Raw genomic sequence first — 20,581 nt, forward strand, 5'->3', positions numbered from 1 at the left:
CATTGTTTTAGTAGGGGTAAAAGTTAGACTTATGAGACAGCAGAATCACTCTTTGCCTTATTTCCTACTACTGCTTTTCTCCAATCTTTTGGTACCTCTGACTTTTTTTTTAATAAGACTTTTTGAAAAATAATTCAGTGATGTGTGGGATGAGGAGAGTGTGAATGTGCTACTGCTGGAGGAGAAGCATAGCATCTGTCTTCTGTGCCTTCTGAGGGGGCCTGCTGAAACATGGTTGTTTATGAGAGAAGGTTCAGTGCCTTGGATTCTCAGACACAAAGTTGGGGAGAGCTGTTTCTGCTCTATGGGCAGTATGTGCAAGTTCATTCCCTGGAGTCTCCTAAGGATCCAAGAGTGCTCGCAGGAAACATTCATGTCACCTGGCAAGCTAAGGACTCCAATCTCTCCATAGAGGATTGGGGTGGAAAGCTCTTGGCTCAGATACTGTTGGGAGGAGCCCTGACCTATTTATCTTGCTAGAGCTACTGGCAGAGCCACTGAAGCAAAGAATAAGTATCTGTATGGCAAAGAGCAAAAGTTCTTATCTCTGCCTTGTAAGTTGTAGGGGCAGAGAGAAAATGCTTACTGCAATGGGTAAGAAATCTTTTTGTGTTCTGACTTGATGGCTTGGGTGAGGGCAATTGACAGCTCGGAATCATGGCACACAACAGGCAGAGGAATCTGACTCTTGTTTGGAAGACTCTCAGTAGGGGAAGACTAATGGTTGGTTAATATTATGACAGTATCTACAAGTGGAAAGAGATTAGTGAATTGAAGTCAAGATTTTCAAATCTATATGCCTAAAGGTAGGCTTCTAAATCCATATCTAAGCTTCTGTATAAAAGTGCCTAATTTTCAACAGTGTTGAGTGTCTGCAAGTTGACTTCATTCAGAGCTGTAGGCACTCAGCACCTTTGAAACTCAGGCTACTTTTTATCTAGGAACATAAATATAGATTTAGGAGCCTAATTTTAGGCATCCAGGTTTGAAAATTGGGGCTGAACAAAACTTAATCCCCACTGGGCTTTTGGGAAAACTCATGAAGTCGTCTTGGATTGGATGCATCATTGAAACATCTGTGGTTACTAACTCAAACATTTTGCACTCAGCTTTATCAAAAAAAAAAAAAAGTCCTATGATTTGATCTCTTCCGGGGGTTATGTTATAAAACAGATTTGTAGGTTTTTAGACCAAGCTTTCGGAAATACAGCTAGGCGTGTTGTATTCTTAAAATAACCCTTTAACTTTTCAAATTCTGTTTCATAAACTCCTCATCTAACCTGAAACTTTCCATATAAATTCTTTGCTGGCTATGGAGCACATGTACAAAAGTTCAGATGGAAAAGATTTTCAGTTTCTCAAAACTGAGGATCAAAATCAGGCTTATAATGAAAACCAAATAAACCTTAGGACTGGAAGTAGTCACTCCATAGTTGTAAGTCTTAATTGGGAAACTATTGATCAAAACAATCTAAGCAGCTTGCTGTTCCATGGAATCATTACAATCAAATAGATCTGTATTTTGGGTTACCAGATAAATATTTGAAATTCTGGGCAAGTGTGTTGAATTTTTTCAATCTCCCCTCTTTCTGAAGAAGTTAATGTACATTTTTTGTTGTGCATTTAACAGTACTAACATTTGTGTGTCCTGCTATCGTAAGGTTTAAAGTGAATTTAGTGTTAGTAAAAAGTTCCCATTTGACAGTACTAGACACAAAGCCTTAGCAGACCAAGGACAAGTCTACACTGTGGGGCTCAGTTGCCCTAAGTTAAGCGACTCCAGCTATGTGAATAACATAGCTGGAGTCAGTGTAGCTTAGGGTCAACCTTTTGTGGTGTCTACACCATGCTGGGTTGACGGGAGAAACTCTCCCATCGATTTACCTTATGTTTCTTGTTCCGGTGGAGTACTGGAGTCGCCCGGAGAGCGATTGACAGTCAATTTAGCAGGGCTTCACTAGACCCACTAAATCGACCCCTCGGTGGAGGGGACTTCTAGAAGTAAAAGGGTCACTCTCTGTGACTTTTTGTAACACCAGTTCTTCTGGTGGCATTATGGTACTGACATTTATTCATTAAGAACTGGACTGAGACCATATTCATGTCACACATGCCGCTGAACAGCTGTTAGGTAGCGGTTTTTGGTCATTATTGATTTGGGTCCATTTGTTTTCCCAGATGTCAGTCAAATTGTTCCCAGTTCCATTAGCCATGCAGTCTCCCTTTTCCTCATATAGGTAGTTTAAGGCAAATAAGTTACTTGTATTTGAGCTCCAGCAAGTTATTATAAACCAAGCACTTCAGTTGCAAGTAATCTTTGGTAGACAATTACGTTTTACTTTTGCTGAGTTGGCAAAACTATCCCGAAAGTAGTATACTTTGTACACTGTGGTGCAGTGCTCAGAATTTGTTGAAATGAGCAAGCTATACAATTGGTTGCTCTGGTACTCTGGATTACAGCTTGTTTCTTTCCTCACCGTTCTGCAGTAAATATCAGTGCTACATAATCTTTTATTGTGTTTCTTTCAGAACAGTTGAATAGATTTGCAGGCTTTGGTATTGGCCTTGCCAGGTAAGAATTTTGTTCTGTGTAAAACATATTTTTCACTGATAATTATGGCTTTTACATTTTGTAGTCTGTCATGCTCCCTGAGTTCAAATTACAATATGCATTTAATGAACTAGGTTTAAAAATCTAGCACAAAGTTAATTGTTTTCTCTTACCTTCTTTCTCAAGCTAAGGTACTGCAGCTCTTTCAGTTACTACAGTGATGGGTTTGATACAAAAATATATAGCATAGGAATTTTGAAAACCTTGGAGCATATAAGTTGCTACAGTATGTTTTGCATGAAGCACACATCAATAAAAATACTTTTATATGTTTGGACTTTAGAGAGCAATAGTGTTAGAATGAGTGGAACTAGCTGGAATTGCATTGGCACAGTGTTCTTGAATTTTAAACCTCAGAAACAGTACTTAAAATATTGATTAGATAATGGCAGAAGAATAATATACTGTAAACTAGGTAGTGTGTGCTATATTTCTTAAGTTTTGACTGACTCTGTATAAAGGATGATTTACAAGAATGAGTGCACATGGATCCATTCGGTTTAGTGGGGATGTCTTTATTGCTGTTGGCACTGAATGAAACCAGCCAAGAAATGAACATTATAATGATTATCTTTTTCAGCAGTCTTCTCTCCAGCTCATAGCCTCTGGCTCTTATCTTCAAATACACCTCTACCCTGATATAACGCAGTCCTCGGGAGCCAAAAAATCTTACCGCATTATATGTGAAACCACGTTCTATCGCACTTGCTTTGGCCCCCCTGCTCCTTTGGCCCCTGACCGCCCCCTCCAGAGAACCCCCATCCATAATCACCCCCAGAACCCCAACCTCCCTGTCCCCTGACTGCCCTGACCCCTATCCGCACCCCTGCCCCCTGAAAGGCACTCACTGGCAGCGGCGGGAAGCAGAGCAACGTGGCCCAAGCCCGCTTCGCTCCACCGGCTCCCAGCCATGGCGCTCCGCTTCCTGCCGCCGGTGAGTGTGGGGAGGTTGGGGAAAGGACGCCCCCACCGCACTCACTGGCGTCGGGAAGCAGAGTGCCATGGCTGGGAGCTGGCGGAGTGGAGCGGGCTGGACTGAGCTGCTCCCCTTCTGCAGCTGCTGGTGAGTGCGGGGAGGTTGGGAAAAGGATGCTCCCAGCACTCACCTGCGGTGGGAAGCGGAGCGCCGCGGCTGAGAGCTGGCGGAGTGGAGTGGGCTGGGGCCGGACTGCTTTGCTTCCGCCACCACTGGTGAGTGCGGGGTGGGGGGGAGTCCCTTCCCCCAAGCCTCCTCCCCCGAGTGACACGGCTGGTGCAGGGGCAAGGGAAACGGAGCGGGCTGCTCCCAGCCCCCCGCTAATCACCCAGGCCCCCAAAAGCTCCTGCCTCCCAGACCTGGCGGGGGGGGGTGGGGAGGGGGGGAGCCTGCTTTACCATGTTGTATGCGAACCCGTGTTATATCAGGTTTTGTTATATCTGGGTAGAGGTGTAAAATGGCAAAGGATGCTTGCAGCCATTAGCATGGATCCCATGGACTGCACAGATTTTCATATTGACCAAAGTTGGGCCCCAATGAGTTAGACCTATATTTCTTAAGGCTATCAAATAGTATGGTAATGAGCAAAGTATGAAAACGTAGCTATACTTCTGCTGCTGTCTGTTTTCCATGCAAGGAACCCCTGAAGAACATCAGCATGTCTGTGCTGTTTGGCAACTTGGGATCCTGTTCAAACAAACCAAAAGGCTGAGTCTTGCTCCGTTTAAAATTCTGTGCTGTATAGATAAGCTAGAGAGAGAAATAGCCCAAGTGATATGTACCTGGAGACCGACTAGTTATAAAGATGTAATTTCCCACTCACCTATAGTTTGGAAAAACACCTTCAAATTTTATTGTGGGGTAATCAGAGCAAGGAATCTAGAGGAGATGATTCTAGAATTAAGACAGTGTTGACTCCTGGGTAGGAGGGAGGGGAGTTGCTGAGAATCTGCAGTTAAATATGGAGAGACTTCTGAGAATTCTGAAATGCTTCTGTGAAGAGTGCTTGTGCATTCGTCACCCAAATGAATATTTTCAGGTAGTATTAATCTTTCCTAAGCAGGTGCAAATATCACCAAGCACAATGTTAAAGCATGCTAGAGCAGTAATATTGGGGTGGAAAAACTATCCAAAGCTGCTATCTTTATGTATGGAATTATATTTTTCTTTTTGGTTGAGAAAATGGTGGACCTTAATATACTGATTAATTCTGTTCTCAGAACATACATTGCGATGTCTGTCCAAGTCCATGTCAAATGCAATAGATTTTTCAAGGTGCCTGGTGAATGAAGTTTTTGGGTCAACTATTGAACCCCTTCATACATATCAACCTCTGTTGATATACTGTAGGGACCTAATAGACTTATAGAACAAGATCTTCTTTCTTTGAGGGGCTCTGTGGTGTAGAGGAATGACTGTAAAACTGGGAGTTGGGAGCTTTTAATTTTGGTTCTGACACTGACCAGCTCTGCGGTCATGGGTGACTCACTTTGTGCCTCTGCGTATTTCCTCATATTCACAGCAGGAGGGTCTGAGCATTAATTTTTGTACATATGTACCCCTACGGAGTGGGTGATCAGTTTCTGAGCGTCTGACTTTTTGGCCTGTTGGAAAGTGTGTGGTTCACTCTCCGAAAAAAACTGCTGGTAGGACGTGGACTAACATTGAGACGTATTTTTGTGTATTCCCCAAATATTGTAAACCTAATATTAATTTGCTGCTAAAGAAGAATATCCGTTATTAATAGGTTTCAGTTTATTTTCAGTACTTTTAAATACATTCCTCTTTTAAAGTCTATTTACAGAAAATGTGTTGGCACATCCTTGCATTGTTCTACGTCGCCAATGTCAGGTACATGTTTTTAAATTCTGTAATTGAACTTAATCTAGTTTCAGACTTTCTACATTTTCTGATTGTAGAGTTATAAGGAAGCCTAAGACTTCTAAGTAGACACTGTCAGGTAAAAAGTTTAAAAACAAATTTCCTTATGTTACTTTTAGAACTTAAATTAAAATGTTAATCTAATTTACTTTCACTTTTAATGCTGTATTTTTAGTTTGGATAATAAACATAAAACAAAGAAAAATAGTGTCTAAGTGGTTACTAATTAAATTACTGTCGGGTTCTCATGCTCTAGTAGAATGTTTTGGTGTTTTTAAAAATGACTTTCTATTGGACTTTAATGGAAAAAAAAAAGGAAATTTTTTTTTAGATTTTTTTTTTCAAAGCTTAAACCTAAATTTGCAAGTGAATTTTGATCTATGTCCTTTTAAGTGGCAGTGAAGATTTAAATAAGTATTATTAATGTTTGAGTGACGAAGAATGTTCAAGTTGCCTCAGAAAACAGTTCTTGTTTTGGATGATCTTGCAGTCTAAATTGTAACATTTAAGTGAATATTCATCACCTAAGTGTTTTAACAACAATTGTTATATTCCAGCATTTTATTTTATTACATGCATGTATATTTTAACAGGTTAATTATCATGCCCGGAATTATCATCTCACTCCATTTACTATTGTCAATATTATGTACAGCATCAATAAGACCCAGGTCAGTATTTTGAGCCCTCAATAGTTATACATAAAACAAAATTATGTAGATACAGTTGTGGTATATATACTTATTGAAACAGAAGTGTTCTTCATATCTAAATATTTTTAGAAGCTAGCTGAGCATTACAAAAATATTTTTCTAAGTTTTATTTTTATTAATTACAAAAGAGTTCAATAAAGAACTTCACTTTCTCTAGTATTTTATTTCACTGTGCTTAATATTTACTGGAAAAAAGTGCGTTTGTGTATGTGTATATACATATACACACACACACTCACACAAACACTTCTGCTTTTATTTATATATATATATATATATACACACAAAAAGAAAAGAACATGTCAGTGAGGCCAAGAATTCAGCAGGATTCCAGAAAGTATTAGATATTTATGTGGATAAAAAGAATATTTAAAATTAAATAGTGACTTTTTAAATTTTGGAAGACTACTGTACTCTGAATCCCACTATAAAATTCAACATAAATATCCATGTTATTACAATAGACGGATGATTTTGTGTCTAAAGTCCAAGACTAGTTAAAAGATGAGAATGTATTTCTGGGTTTGCAGAGGGCAGGCTGGGTGATTTGGGATAAATCACTTAGTCTTTCTGTACCTCATTTTGCCCAGCGGAAATATGGAGATTAAGCCTCTCAGCAATAGTTTTGGTATGCATTATGTATTAATGCTTGTAAAGCTCCTTCAGGTTATCTGATGGAAAGTGTTATTGGTATGAAAAGTATTTAGAGATGATCATTGTTCGGATCAGGGTCTGAATTCCATTAATTTGGAAACAATCAGATCCAATATTCAATTTGGGCCCCTTTCTAGTATGTTTCTACAATTTTATTAAAAGTGTGAAATGTATTATCACCAATTTTCGTGTTACTGAATCTGACTGGAAATTTAAATTACAGGGTCCAAAAGCTCTTTGGAAAGGAATGGGGAGCACCTTCATGGTTCAGGGCATAACCTTGGGAACAGAAGGCATCATCAGCGAATTTACACCCTTGCCAAGGTATCACACATTCATTTTTTGGTGACATTTAGCAAGTTGAACATTAACATTTGTTACTGAATACCATGTAAGGTATTAAAAATATGGAGTTGTTTAAAAGTTTGATTCTGTTATGGTCGCTAGATATTCCCTAGGTGGTTTCAGTCAATGGATTGATTTAAATCACCAACTGTGATTGATCACACTGTTAAACAATAGAATACTAATTGAAATTTATTAAATATTTGTGGATATTTTTCTACATTTTCAAGTATATTGATTTCTTTTACGGGAAAGAATACAGAGTGTACAGTGCTCATGTTATTTTTATTACAAATATTTGCACTGTAAAAATGATAGGTGGGCATTAAAATCTGGTCAGATATTTCACTGCCTCTAGTAAGAGTAAAGGTAGTGGTCTGAACTGACATTCCAGACTAGGAAGACACCGTGAATAGGAGAGTCCACCTTCCTCTCAGCTTTCTCCCTTCTCTATATAAGCATTGTTAGATACCTCTGTTAAGTGGGTATTAAACCAGTGAGAAGTAGAGTTGGTCATAAAAGTGAGAGCCATCTTCCTCACCTCATAGAGAGCAGATCAGCACAAAACGGTCACTGACCAAATCGTTCCATCAATGCTGGCCTCACCGCGGCTCAGCACCTGGAACACACTGGGCACCTTCAGCACCGTCTGCGAGGTGGCCAGGGCTGGCACTCACCACTCCGGTGCTGAGGCTAATGGCTCTAAGCTGCCTGCCTCCACCACAGCACCATTGGTAGTTCCAAAGGAGATGGCACCAGCAACCGCTCCTATTTCCGCGCCACAGACTAATGCCGCTAGCACGACAGTGCCAGCACAAGCTACATCGGCACTGACTCAGCACACCACACTGCTGGTGTAATCAGCGCCCTGCCCTTTGGCACCGACCCTCTCGACACCATGCCATTTCCTGCACTATAAGGATTTGTTGGTCTCCCTGACCGCAGAGAGATGAGGAGGTTGAAGGGGTATTCTCCCATCGCCATTCTGCCCCAATCAGGACACTTGTTGCTGCTTGACCCACTACGATCACGGTCCACATACGCTCATGATATGCCACCTTGGTATTGCCACCCATGCATGGGACCGCCCATGCCCTTTCCTGGCCGCTGGCCACATTGGAGTCCCTGGGGGTGTTGCAGAAGGCACAATAACAGGTGCCCCAGCCCATGAAGGGAAAACACCAGATCCCCGCCTCCACCTTTGGAGGCTGTAGCAGCGAACACACGGGAGGAACCCATGGCAGAGCAGGAAAAGGACACTGCTCCCGACACCTTGCCAACCAACAACAATTCATCCCCCTCACTGGATAAGGCTATTATGCCTCCACCACCAGCCATGGCAGATGACTTTACCCACTTCTAAGACTTGTTCAAAAACGTAGCTAATGAGCTTAAGATTGCTCTGGAGGAAGTGCCAGAAACTCAACATGAGTTAACTGATATCTTACAGACATCTTCCTCCTCCAAGATAGCATTGCCAATCAATGGGGCTATCATAGAACCTGCCAAGACGGTGTGCAAAACTCCAGCCACAATACCGCAAACCCGCAAAAGGGCGGACTGAAAATATTACATTCCCTCCAAGGGATTGGAATTTCTCTTCACACGCCCAGCACCCAACCTGCTGGTAGTGAAAGCAGCCAACCAACGGGACACTTTCAATTCACCTCTTCGATAAGGAGAGTAAGAGGTTGGACCTATTTGGCTGCAAAGTATACTCTTTCATGCTTTAATTTAGAGTGGCGAATTATGCGGCATTACTTGCCAAATACGATCACAGGAACTATGGCAAATGTATGGACTTTATTAACAACGTTCCTGAGGGAAAGAGGCAACAATTTAATTCTCTGATCTCTGTAGGACAGATGATTTCACGCACCGCTCTACAGATCTCACTGGACGCTGCTGACACGGCCGCCAGGTCCACCACTACAGCTGTTGTTATGCGACAAGCCTCATGGTTTAATTCTTCAGCATCTCCACGGGAGATACATAATACGGTTGAAGATCTCCCTTTTGATAGAGTGGCGACTGTTCCTGCTCAACACAGGGGGAAGGGAATTTACTCAAGTGTTTTTTAACACAAAAGAAAAGGTGGGGGATAGTGACCTATCCTTGATCTCAGGTGACTAAACAAATTTGTAAGAAAGCAAAGGTTCAAGATGGTCACCTTAACAACAATAATACTGGCACTGGAGCAGGGGGACTGGTTTTCAGCCCTCAACCTGCGGGATGCTTATTTTCATGTTACAATACAGCCTGCCCACAGGCGTTCTCTGAGATTTGCTTTGGACACAGACCACTATCAGTACAAGGTTCTACCTTTTGGCCTGTCAACAGCGCCTTGCGTTTTCTCAACGATCCTCACGGTAGTTTATAAACACTCGTAAGTTTATTATCAAAGGCTAAGATTTTGAGAGAGAGAGAGAGAGAGAGGATAAAAATAGAAACAGAAATTGTCGCATATAAAACAAAGTATAGCATGCTTCCTAGAGTCTAGACTTAACTGTAACGAGCTAAACCCTTGTCTAAAGTAGTTTCTCACCTAAAGCACTCTCCCAGCATCTCCAACCATCATGGCTGGGATCCCTCTTTCATGAATGCAAGAAGCATTGTCCTTTTTGCTTCCTCAGTCAAGGACAAAAAAGTGTCCTTTTGCCTTCTCTTTATATTGCCAGAGTTCATTGGTTTTGGCCCCAGAGTCAGGATGACCCCCATGGTTTATTCTTTGGTGTGCTAGCTCCATTTTGCTTTCACATCCTCGTATTGACATCATGTGTAAATTGAGTTGGCTTACAATGCCTATTTTATATGTGAACCGAGGCAGGCAGGTGAACATACATCCTTTGGTTAAAACCTGCTTGACAACCCTGCTTTGATTCAGACTTTAAACCATACCTTTCAGTATACATACACAATTCCTTAAATATTATCCGTACATACATCTCACAATGATTGAGAACCAGTGTGACATAAGCTTTTATTAGAGACCTCACTTAAGCCTCTTTGGGTAAATATTATGAAAGCAATGTGTTGGGTGTAGTGATTTTGTCAGGCTTCTCAGGAGTTAGTTACCAAATAGTGAATTATTTTCCTGTTGGCATTGAGGGGTTTTTAGGGTCACAGTGATGTCATGAGGAAAGAAGGTGGAATGATGAAACAATAAGAGAATAGGTAAGTAGGGAAGGGCAAAGTTGTAAAGGACTCCAAAAGTGAGGGCGGAAGCTAGGGCCTGATGCAGTGGAAGTGGAGAGTCAGTGGAAGGATACAGAAAAGGGGACGATGGCCTGGTCAGAACAATGAGAAAAGAAAACTATCTTAGTTGCTGTTTGAATGGATTGGGGGGGATAAGATGGGTGTAAGGTCACCCAGAGAGGAGGAGTTTGCAGTACTTAAGGTGACAGATGAGTCCCTGGATGAGAGTTCTTACTTTGTGGACAGAAATAAAAGATGCTGATCAGTGATCCATTCTACCAGTCAGCTTAATAGAGAAGTGACAGCACTCATGCATAGTTCTTCTAGCTTGCAGGTAGAACTGCCTCTTGCATGTTTATAGTTCATGAATGTATGACCACACTGGGGTCTCTATTCCTGTGGAGTAGGTTGATGGAATATACACTTCCACCAGTTCCCTTAACACACAGACACCAGTGAAAGGGTAAAAGCGTATCGTCAATGTGTGCTAAGGCAGAGGACTTGTTCATGCAAATTCAGGTTCCAGATCTAAATTGGTGCATAAAGCCTAGCTCTTCAGGGGAAAGTTAAAGTTACTGGAAAATGCACGGAAAGTGATTACGCCCTTGTTAAATCAAGAAGGGCAGATCCTTGAAAGGTCTATTAGAGAATTGGGGGCAATGTAGCTTTTTGACACAGTAGGCAGGGCAATCCAAGAGTATCTATTTTTGGTTCCCATCAATCTCATTGTAGAGCTTCTTCAGGCTAGTTTAAATAACAACATGTAGCATGCTTCAGGTGCAAGCCGTGATGTTAAGAGCCCTTAGCGATTGACATTGGCTAGGTAGGATCTCATCTGTTGTTGATTTTGGGTAATTTAGAGTAGTCTCGGGTTTTTTTAAATTCTGATTTAAGTTGGATTGGGTTGGTTATAGATTACTAAGGCTGGAAGGTACCTTATGATCATCTGGTCTGACTTTGTGCTTAATATGTGCTGTTGAATTTCACATAGTAGTTTCTGCACCATGCCTGTAACTTCTAGTTGAGATAGGTTTTTGGAAGTCGTCATGTAAAAACTTCAAGTGATGGGGTACGCCACATCTTTGGTTAAATTATTCTAATGGTTCATTACCCTAACTGTTAAAAGCATGCACCTTATTGGCAGTTTCTGAATATGTCTAGTTTCAGCTTCCAGATGTTTAATCCTGTTATAACTTTGTCTGCTAGACTGAAACACAAGTTGAGTTCTCTTCAATACAGTAATTTGAGTGGAGTGGATTGATTTAAATTACCAAGTGGAAAGCCTAATTTTAAATCATTTGATTTTAATCAACTTACCTTGTGTACTTCAGTTATTTTCTAAAGAGAGACGCATTCTCGTTGGTTGATATAGCCATTAAAGCATGTTGATTTCCAACTAAATTGAGCCTTTATACTAGATTTGGTACATCATGTTTCTACCTAGAATGGTACACTGTCACTATACAAATTTATTTAAGCAATTATATAGTTTAATATTTTCATTCTTATTAATTTGTACATTTTTAGTATGTTAGCAAATGGTGAGTGATATATGGCTTATTTACTAGATAATCAACCTTTTGCTCATGGCTTATGTCAAACTATTAGGATGGTAACTGGAATTTAAACACACACAACATCATATAAAATGTATTTTTATTAAACAAAACAACCTTAAACGTTTTGGATACATAAACTTCTCTAAGCAATATATGTTTCACATTTACAACTAAATTATAAGTAGTTTAGGTCTTACCATATTTAGTATTAAATTCAGTTTTCATTTTAAACAGGTTTATTTTTTAAAATAAATCTATTATAATTTAAATCAAAAAATCTTTTTTCAAAAATCTTTTTATCCACCCTAACTTGAATGAACCCAGTTTACGACGCTATCCAGATCACTTGATATAATTGACCTGTCCTTATTTACCACTCCACCAATCTTTGTGTCATCTGCAAACTTTACCAGCAGTGAGATTCAGAGAGCTAGTAGTGAATTGGAGTCTCTTGCCACTTGGAAACCATTTCTGATATATTGGTCTTAATCCAATTCCCAGTGTCATCACCAAAAATACCCCATAATTGACACTTGTGTTGGGAGTTTCAGCAGAGAAACTAAGGACTCAATGGACATGAAAACTGAACATACTCCATAGAAGTGGTCTCTCCTTGTTAAAGTTAAGACACATTGACAGGGTGGGGCCAACTTCCACTTTATGGAGCATGGCTCTTATAGCAGAATGACAGCTGTTCTGTAGTTAAGATTAAGACCAGCTTTCTGTTTTGCTCTTGTCTGTCCTAAATGCTCTAAAATCCATACGGTTAATCATATTGCCTTAAAATTTGGTGTGCCACAGGGTATGGTCAGCAATCCAAATTTGGGCCATTACACCAAGGGATTCCTGAGATGCATTCCCCAGGGGGGAAGAGGGAAGAGCAAGATACCTTTTTGTAAAGTTGACACGTTCTTGGCAACATTTTTTTTGCTCTCTGTGTAGATTAAACCAGGGCACACATCATTGTGCCAAGGTCTCAAATGCTCAAGGGTTACTCCTACAGAGTGCATGTCACCACTAGCCCTTTGGAGAAAATAAAAGCATTATTTGAAAAAATTTGCTTCTCCAGTTAGGCATGCTAAGGCTCATGTATCTATTCACATGCCTAATAAATTACACTGAACTTGAGCAGCGAGAGACACTATCTGCAAAACTAACTCTACATCAGAGGCCCCTGGTGGCTGTGAGGTTATGTTACAGTGGTCAAATCTGAACACTACCCCACGTCTTAAGAGTTAAAATCCAACACAGGGCAGAAAGTCTGAAGTAAAAAACAAAGCAAGCAAGTTGCTCCAATCTGCATCTATCAAAGGGTGTTTTTTCTTTATTTTGTTGAAGGTACTACAGCTGTTTTTAAAAAGTAAATAACTACACAAGCAATTGCTCGCTGGAGAGGAAGGTGATTTTGGGATGGAAGAGTGGGGAGAAATAGAGGGAAGGAATCATAGATTCCAAGTCCAGAAGGAACCATTGTGATCATCTAGTCTCACCTCCAGTATAAGAGGCTAGAGAGCTTCCCCAAAATAATTTCTAGAACACGTTTTTTAGAAAAACATCCAATCTTGATTTTTCAAGTCCTCAGTAATGGAGTCCACCTTGCCCTTTGGCAAACTATTCCAATGGTTAATTACCCTCACTGTTAAAAATGTGTGCCTTATTTCCAGTGTAAGGGCTTGTCTGTACTTGAAATGCTGCATCACTACCATTGTAGTACTTCAGTGTGGACGCTACCTACACTGACGGGAGGGGTTCTTCCCTCGGCATAGGTAATTCACCTCCCCAAGAGGAGGTAGCTAGGTCAACAGAAGAATCCTGTCTACGCTAGAGGTCAGGTTGGCTTAGCTGTGCTGCTCAGGGGTGTGAATTCTTCACAGCCATGAGCAACATAGTTAAGGTGATTTAGGCCTGGTCTACACTACAGAGTTAGGTCGACACAAGGCATCTTGCGTCATGCCGCCAACATAATACCACATCTCTGAGCAGTGTAGAGTCACGGTCAGTGTAATTAGGTCAATGCAGTGTCAGTGTAGACACTGTGTTGCTTATGTCGACTGTTACTGGCTTTCAGGAGCTGTCCCTCAATGTCCCACACAGACAGTACAATCGATACAAGCGCTTTTGGTGAGGATACGCACTGCTGACACAAGGAGCAAAGCGTAGACATGCCCAAGCGATGTAATTACTGCAGTGGCTGTATTGCCGATGTAAATTAGGTCAAATTAATTTTGTACTGTAGACCAGGTCTTTATCTGTCTAGCTGGGGGGGGGGGGGGGGGGGGCAGCAAACTTTTTGGCCTGAGGGCTTCATCGGATTCCTGAAATCATATGGAGGGCCAGTTAGGGGAGGCTGTGCCTCCCCAAACAGCCAGGCATGGCCCGGCCCCGCCCCCATCTGACCTCCCTGCTTCTCGCCCCCTGACGGCTCCCCTGGGACTCCTGCCCCATCCAACCCGCCCTGTTCACTGACGGCCCCCTGCTCTCGGTCCCCTGACCGCCCCCGGACCTCCTGCCCCTAACTGCCCCCCCGCCGCCCCATCCAACCCCCACCTCTCCTTCCTGACTGCCCCCTCCCCCCCCCCAGGACCCATGCCCCACCCACCCTCCCTGTCCCCTGACCGCCCCTGGAATCCCCGCCTCTGACTGCCCCCTGCTGCCCCATCCAACCCCTCCTCTCCTTCCTGACTGCCCCACCCCCGGGACCCATGTTCCCCGCCCTCTGACCGCTCCAACCCCTATCCACACCCCCGGCTCCCGACCACCCCCCCGAACTCCTCTGCCCTCTATCCAAACTCCTCTCCCTGCTCCCTGCCCCCTTACCGCGCTGCCTGGAGCACCAGTGGCTGGCAGCACGGCTGCACCAGGACAGATAACCACGCAGCACAGAACACTGGGTCAGGCTGCGCTCTGCAGCCACGCCACTCAGAGCATTGCACCGGTGGCGCGGTGAGGTGAGGCTGCGGGGGAGGGGGAACAGCAGGGGAGGGGCTGGGGGCCAGCCTCCCGGGCCAGGAGCTCAGGGGCTGGGTAGGACAGTCCCGCAGGCTGGATCTTCCAGCCATTGGATCGTGTTACACCTTTCTCTGCAATACTGAAGAGCCCATTCTCAAATATTTGTTCCCCTTGTAGGTACATATGGACCAATCACCACCACTAATCCTTCTCTTTGTTAAACTAAATAGATTGAGCTTCTTAAATCTGACACTTTAAGCCATGTTTTCTAATCCTTTAATCCAGTGTTTCTCAAACTGTGGGTCCCAACCCAAAAGGGGGTCCCAAGATTATTGTAGGCAGAGGTGAAAGTAAGCCAGTCCAGTCCAGTGTACCAGCAAGAGCCAGTACACAGCCAGCCGTACTGGCAGGGGGCAGCTTCCCGAGGCTGACAATTTAAAAGGGTCCTCCGCTCCAGGCAGCGGCCAGAGCCCCTGCCCCTTTAAATTGCCGCCAGAGCCTCGGGGCTTCTGGTCGTTGCTGCAGCTACTGTTACCATGGGGCTTCAGCAGTGATTTAAAGGGCCCGGTGCTCCCAGCCGCCTCTACCACAGCCCCAGGCCCTTTAAATCACGGTTTAAAGGGCCTGGGGATTTAATTGCCCCGTCCCTTCTGGTTGAGGCTTCGCTCCCCAGCTCAGGACCCCGGCCTTCATACCAGTAAGTCCTTTAAGTTACTTTCACCCCTGATAGTAGGGGAATCACAAGAACGGTGACTGCTGGCCAGGTGCCCAGCTCTGAAGGCAGTGGCATTGCTAGCAGCAGTGCAGAAGTAAAGATGGCCTGGTATGGGGAGCGTTGTCACTTTTTGAGGGGGGTTGTCACAGCCTGAAATATTTTCAAAGGGAGTCCCAGCAAAAAAAGTTTGCGAACCTCTAAATCATTCTTGTGGCTCTTCTCTGAACCATCTCCAATTTCATCAACATCCTTCTTGATATGTGGACACCAGAACTGGACACACTATTTCATCAGTTGCACCAGTGCCAAATACAGAGGTAAAGTAACTTCTCTACTCGTACTCAAGATTCCCCTATTTGCACATTCAATGATTGCATTCGCCATTTTGGCCTTATTGTCACACTAGGAGCTAGTGTTCAGCTGATTATCTACCGTGATTCCCAAATCTTTTTCTGAGTCACTGCTTCCCAGAGTTGAGTCCCCCATCCTTTAAGAATGGCCTACATTCTTTGTTCCTAGATGTCTACATTTACATTTAGCCATATCGAAACTTGTATTGTTTGCTTGTGCCCAGCCTACCAAAAAATTCAGATTGCTATGTCTGTGTCCTGTCTTTATAATTTACCGCTCCCCCCATACACTCCACGTTTTATCAGTGATGATTTTATGTTTTCTCCCAGATCATTAATAAAAATGTTAAATAGCGTAAGGGAAGAACTGATCCCAATGGGACCCCACTAGAAACATGCCCACTCGATGTTTCCCAGTTTACAGTTACATCTTGAGATTTATCAGTTAGCCAGCTTTTAATCCATTTAATGTGTGCCATGTTACTTACTCTAGTTTTTTAATCAAAATGTGCAGTACCAAGTCAAATGCCTAATAGACCTCTGTAACAACAACACTGTTACCTTTATCAACCAAACTTGTAATCTCATCAGAAAAATATATCAGGTTAATTTGACAGATTCTGTGTTCCGTAACCTATGCTCATTGGCATTAGTCACATTATCCTCTAATTTTTTTATTGAGTCCTGTATCAGCTGCTCCATTATCTTGCCTGGGATCGATGTCAGACTGACAGGCCTAGAATTATCTGTCATCCTATTGACACTTTTTAAATATTGGCACAAAGTTAGCTTTCTTCCGTACTTCTGGAACTTTGATGGTGTTCCAAGACGCATTGAAAATAAACATTAAGGGTCCAGTAAGCTCCTCAGCCAGCTCTTGGATACAAGCTGTCTGGATTTAAAATCTATGGCTTTTAAAAAGGGTTGGGAGATCATGTGATGGGGAGGGGATCCGGACTAGGGCAAGTGAGGGGGGCGGGAAACTGGGAAGGGGGACAAGGGGATGAGTTTCGGGGTGGAGGGGGGGAAGAATAGGGGCAGGAGCACCTGTCAGCTGCACATTCCCATTCCTTGTATGTTCCATGGTCCAGAGTCCTAGCTGATCTACACGGGTGTGACCCTTCTTGCCTGCCCCCCCTCATGTGAGCCAGGTTCCCGGAGGGGGGGGTTGTTTTCTGGGGGATCTGAGCTCTTCTCTCTACCCACCTTTGTGAGTTTGAATTTGGGGGTCCCTGCCACTCATGGTGTCAGAGCTGCATTCCTGCCCCCATATATGTGTCAGGATATAGGGCCCTGCCAATCTTCGGGAGTGTGACATCTTCCCTGCCCACCCTCGAGCCGGGTTCTGGAGGGTGCTTGCCTTTCTAGTGGTGTCTGAACTCCAAGTCCTAATCCCTTCTGTAAAATTATGACTGGTGTGGAGAAAGTAAATAAGGAAGTGTTATTTACTCCTCCTCAAAACACAAGAACTATGAGTCACCAAATGAAATTAATAGGCAGCAGATTTAAAACAAACAGAAGGAAGTATTTGTTCATACAATGCACAGTCAACCTGTGGAACTCTTTGCCAGAGGATGTTGTGAAGGACAAGACTATAAAAGGGTTCAAAAAAGAACTAGATAAATTCATGGAGGATAGATCCATCAATGGCTTTTAGCCAAGATGGGCAGGAACTGTGTCCCTAGCCTCTGTTTGCCAGAAGCTGAGAATGGGCAACGGGATGGATTACTTGATGATTACCTGTTCTGTTCAATCTCTCTGAAGCACCTGGCATTGACCAGTGTTGGAAGACAGAATACTGGGCTAGATGGACCTTTGGTCTGACCCAGTATGGCTGTTCTTATGTTCATGTGATCTGGGGATCTCTGCACACCTAGGGATATTTGAGCTCTGCTCACTGCCCCCTGTATGTGTGCTGGGATCTGGCGGGCCCTGGCATTCTATGGGGTCTGACCCTCCTCCCCCATGTGAGCCAGATTCATAGGGCACTCGCCTTTCTGGGGGTGTCAGATCCTCTTCCCACTCAGTTGTGAGCAAGGATATGGGGAATCACTGAGCCTCTCAGTAGGGAGCTTAGAACAGGCGTCCTCAGAGTACGAGGCTTAGTCTACACTAGGCACTTGCATCAGAATTGCCACATCTTTCAGGGTATGAAAAATCCACACCTCTGAGAGGTGTAGCTATACTGACTTAACCCCCAGTGTAGACTGTGCTAGTTGGACAGTAGAATTCTAGACTTAGCTACCATTTCTCAAGGAGATGGATTACCTGCGCTGATGGGAGAAGCCCTGCCATTTGTGTAGGTAGTGTTTTAAGTGTAGACATGCTCAGAGCATGCACAAAGAACATGCTCCTGAGAATGGATATGCTTGACAAACATCAGAATCTCTCCAGCACTGTGGAGAGTGGGGAAGGGACGCACATGAACATGAATGGAGCAGTTCACACATCTTAGAACTATTGTTTCAGGCTCTATTTATCGCCACTGGATATATTCTCTTTCAGAGCATCTCATTGAGATAAATGGGTCAAAATAACACAATGTGATCATGCCAGTTTCAATTATTTCGGTAATTTTATTTCAAAATATCTGTCAGCAGGGTATGTCTGTAACAATACAGACAACAAAAAAGATTTAGGAAATGTTTTTTTTTTGACAAACAGATTCCTTAGTAGGCATATTAATACAGAAGTTTAAGTAGCAATTCATTTAAACTGCGACACAGATACGTACCGGCCTCCTCAGAAGCAGTGCAAAGGCTTGGGAGAGTCTGAGATAATGGAGGAGCTGAGGGAGAGGGAAGTAATTGCTGGGAAGAGCCTGGGGGTGAACCTGAAGGGTTGCTGGGTGTGGATGAGAAAAGTATGGAACATATCTGGGGAGCGGGGGAGCCTCCCTCATGCAGACCCTGGCTGACCCCTAGCCTCTCCCAATCAGTCAGGCACATCTGCCCCCATCCCCAGTGTGTCCCTGCTCCTCTGACCCCCATCCCCATGTGTCCCTGCACCCACACTCCGCCACCCCTCCCCCATCCCAAGGTGTCCTGCACCCCCATTCTCATTCACCCTCAGCTTGCCTGCTAGCCCTTCTGAACCCCAATCTAGGTGACACCCCCCCCAGCAGCCCCACATACCCTGCTCTGTCTGTCCTTCCCCGCCCTGACGCATATCCCATGCCTCCTCCCCTGGCCCCACAGGCAGGGTGCTGTGACGAACACAGCCTCTGCTCTCTCCCTATCGGCTGCTGACTTCTAGGGCCAGTGAGCTGTGAGCCTGCTGCCTCTGTTCTGACACCATAGCAGCCCCTGGTGAGCAATAGCTGTAACTGCAGAGCCTTTCCAGCAGAATGTATTTTCTGCAGAGAAAAATAAAATCTGCAGGCAGTACCATCCCTAGGGGGGTGCAGGGCCCGAGACAAATCAGCCTCTGTGCTAGTCTCCTCACCATCCATCCATCTTGGCCACCTCTCGCTTCCTCACCACCTCCACGACCCCCGCCCATCTGCCCACTGCTCTCCTTCTCGCCATCTGCCCACTGCTCACCTCCCCACTAGTCTCCTCACCTTCCACCTGGTGCATCCCCCCCTTCCGCCAGTCCATCCTCCTCCTCACCCACCTCCCCGTTCACCTCTTCACCCTGCTCACCCTCCCACCTCACGTCCCTGCCCGCCTCCTCACCTGAATGTCAGGACAAATGGCGTTCCGATCATACATCATTTGGGACACGGGACAGAGGGCTAAATATTGGGACAGTCCCGATTTTTTTCAAAGCACGGGGGCCCCCCCAAAGTACGGGGTCTGGAGCAGTCACCCCGATTCACCCTACCCAAGGGACGGCTCTATCTGTAGGACACATGAATTCTGCACGTGCACAGTGGCGTGCAGCTGACACATTGGACAGTCCAGGTAGCCCATTCTTTACAGTTGCTCACTTCTTCCCAGGTGATGCCAATGCATTCTATATCTTCTGTTACTGTCTTCTGCCAGTTCTTCCTTGGCGTTCCTTGCTTTCTCTTTCCTCTTTCAGGTTCCCAGTTCAGTGGTTGCTTAGCATGTCTCCCATCTGGTATACATGTCCCAACCACCTGAGTAGTCTTTCTTTGATATTTCCTAGCATGTCCTGCTCCGTTGGCTTGCTTGTGCATTTATTGTTTTATCTTTCCACAAAATGTGTAGAATCTTCCTCAGACTTCTGGTAATGGGCAGTTTCCACTCTCGTTGTTAGCCACTCTTGTCAGCCAAATCTCTGCTCCATATAGTAGCGTGCTCAGTACAGTAACATGGTCTAGTATCTTAGAGTTGCTGTCATGCTGCTGAGTGTGATTCTTTGACAAGAATGAAGCTGAATGTAATTTAAAGTCTATTATTTTCCAGCAGAAAAAATACCAATTGACAGTCCAGTATGTCTGACCTATCAAATTGGAAACTCTTTAACCTTAAGTAATTTTGAGATTGATTAGCAAATTTACTGCTGTCTGGTGCCATCCCTAATTAATGTTGTGATATATTATCAGTTTAATAGACTGTAGTTGATATTAACTAACCATGTTTTGAAGTATGCATTTAGAATATACTACTTTTAGAGGTTAATTCAGGTTTTGCATGAAAAAGCAGGAAATAGTTAAAACGGGTCC

The 20,581-nt window shown here is 43.7% G+C and overlaps 1 protein-coding gene across 1 annotated transcript in view; it reads left to right on the top strand.

The window, feature by feature from the left end:
- SLC25A46 (solute carrier family 25 member 46) overlaps window positions 1-20,581 on the top strand; it is a 41,187-nt gene that overhangs the window by 4,100 nt on the left and 16,506 nt on the right. The window contains exons 2-5 of the mRNA XM_048849968.2: window positions 2,530-2,572; window positions 5,381-5,438; window positions 6,062-6,139; window positions 7,059-7,159. Of these exons, the coding sequence (XP_048705925.1) occupies window positions 2,530-2,572; window positions 5,381-5,438; window positions 6,062-6,139; window positions 7,059-7,159 (280 nt within the window). The remainder of the gene's footprint in view (window positions 1-2,529; window positions 2,573-5,380; window positions 5,439-6,061; window positions 6,140-7,058; window positions 7,160-20,581) is intronic.

The sequence above is a fragment of the Caretta caretta genome, chromosome 5, assembly GCF_965140235.1.
Source record: "Caretta caretta isolate rCarCar2 chromosome 5, rCarCar1.hap1, whole genome shotgun sequence".
NCBI classification, from domain to species: domain Eukaryota; kingdom Metazoa; phylum Chordata; order Testudines; family Cheloniidae; genus Caretta; species Caretta caretta.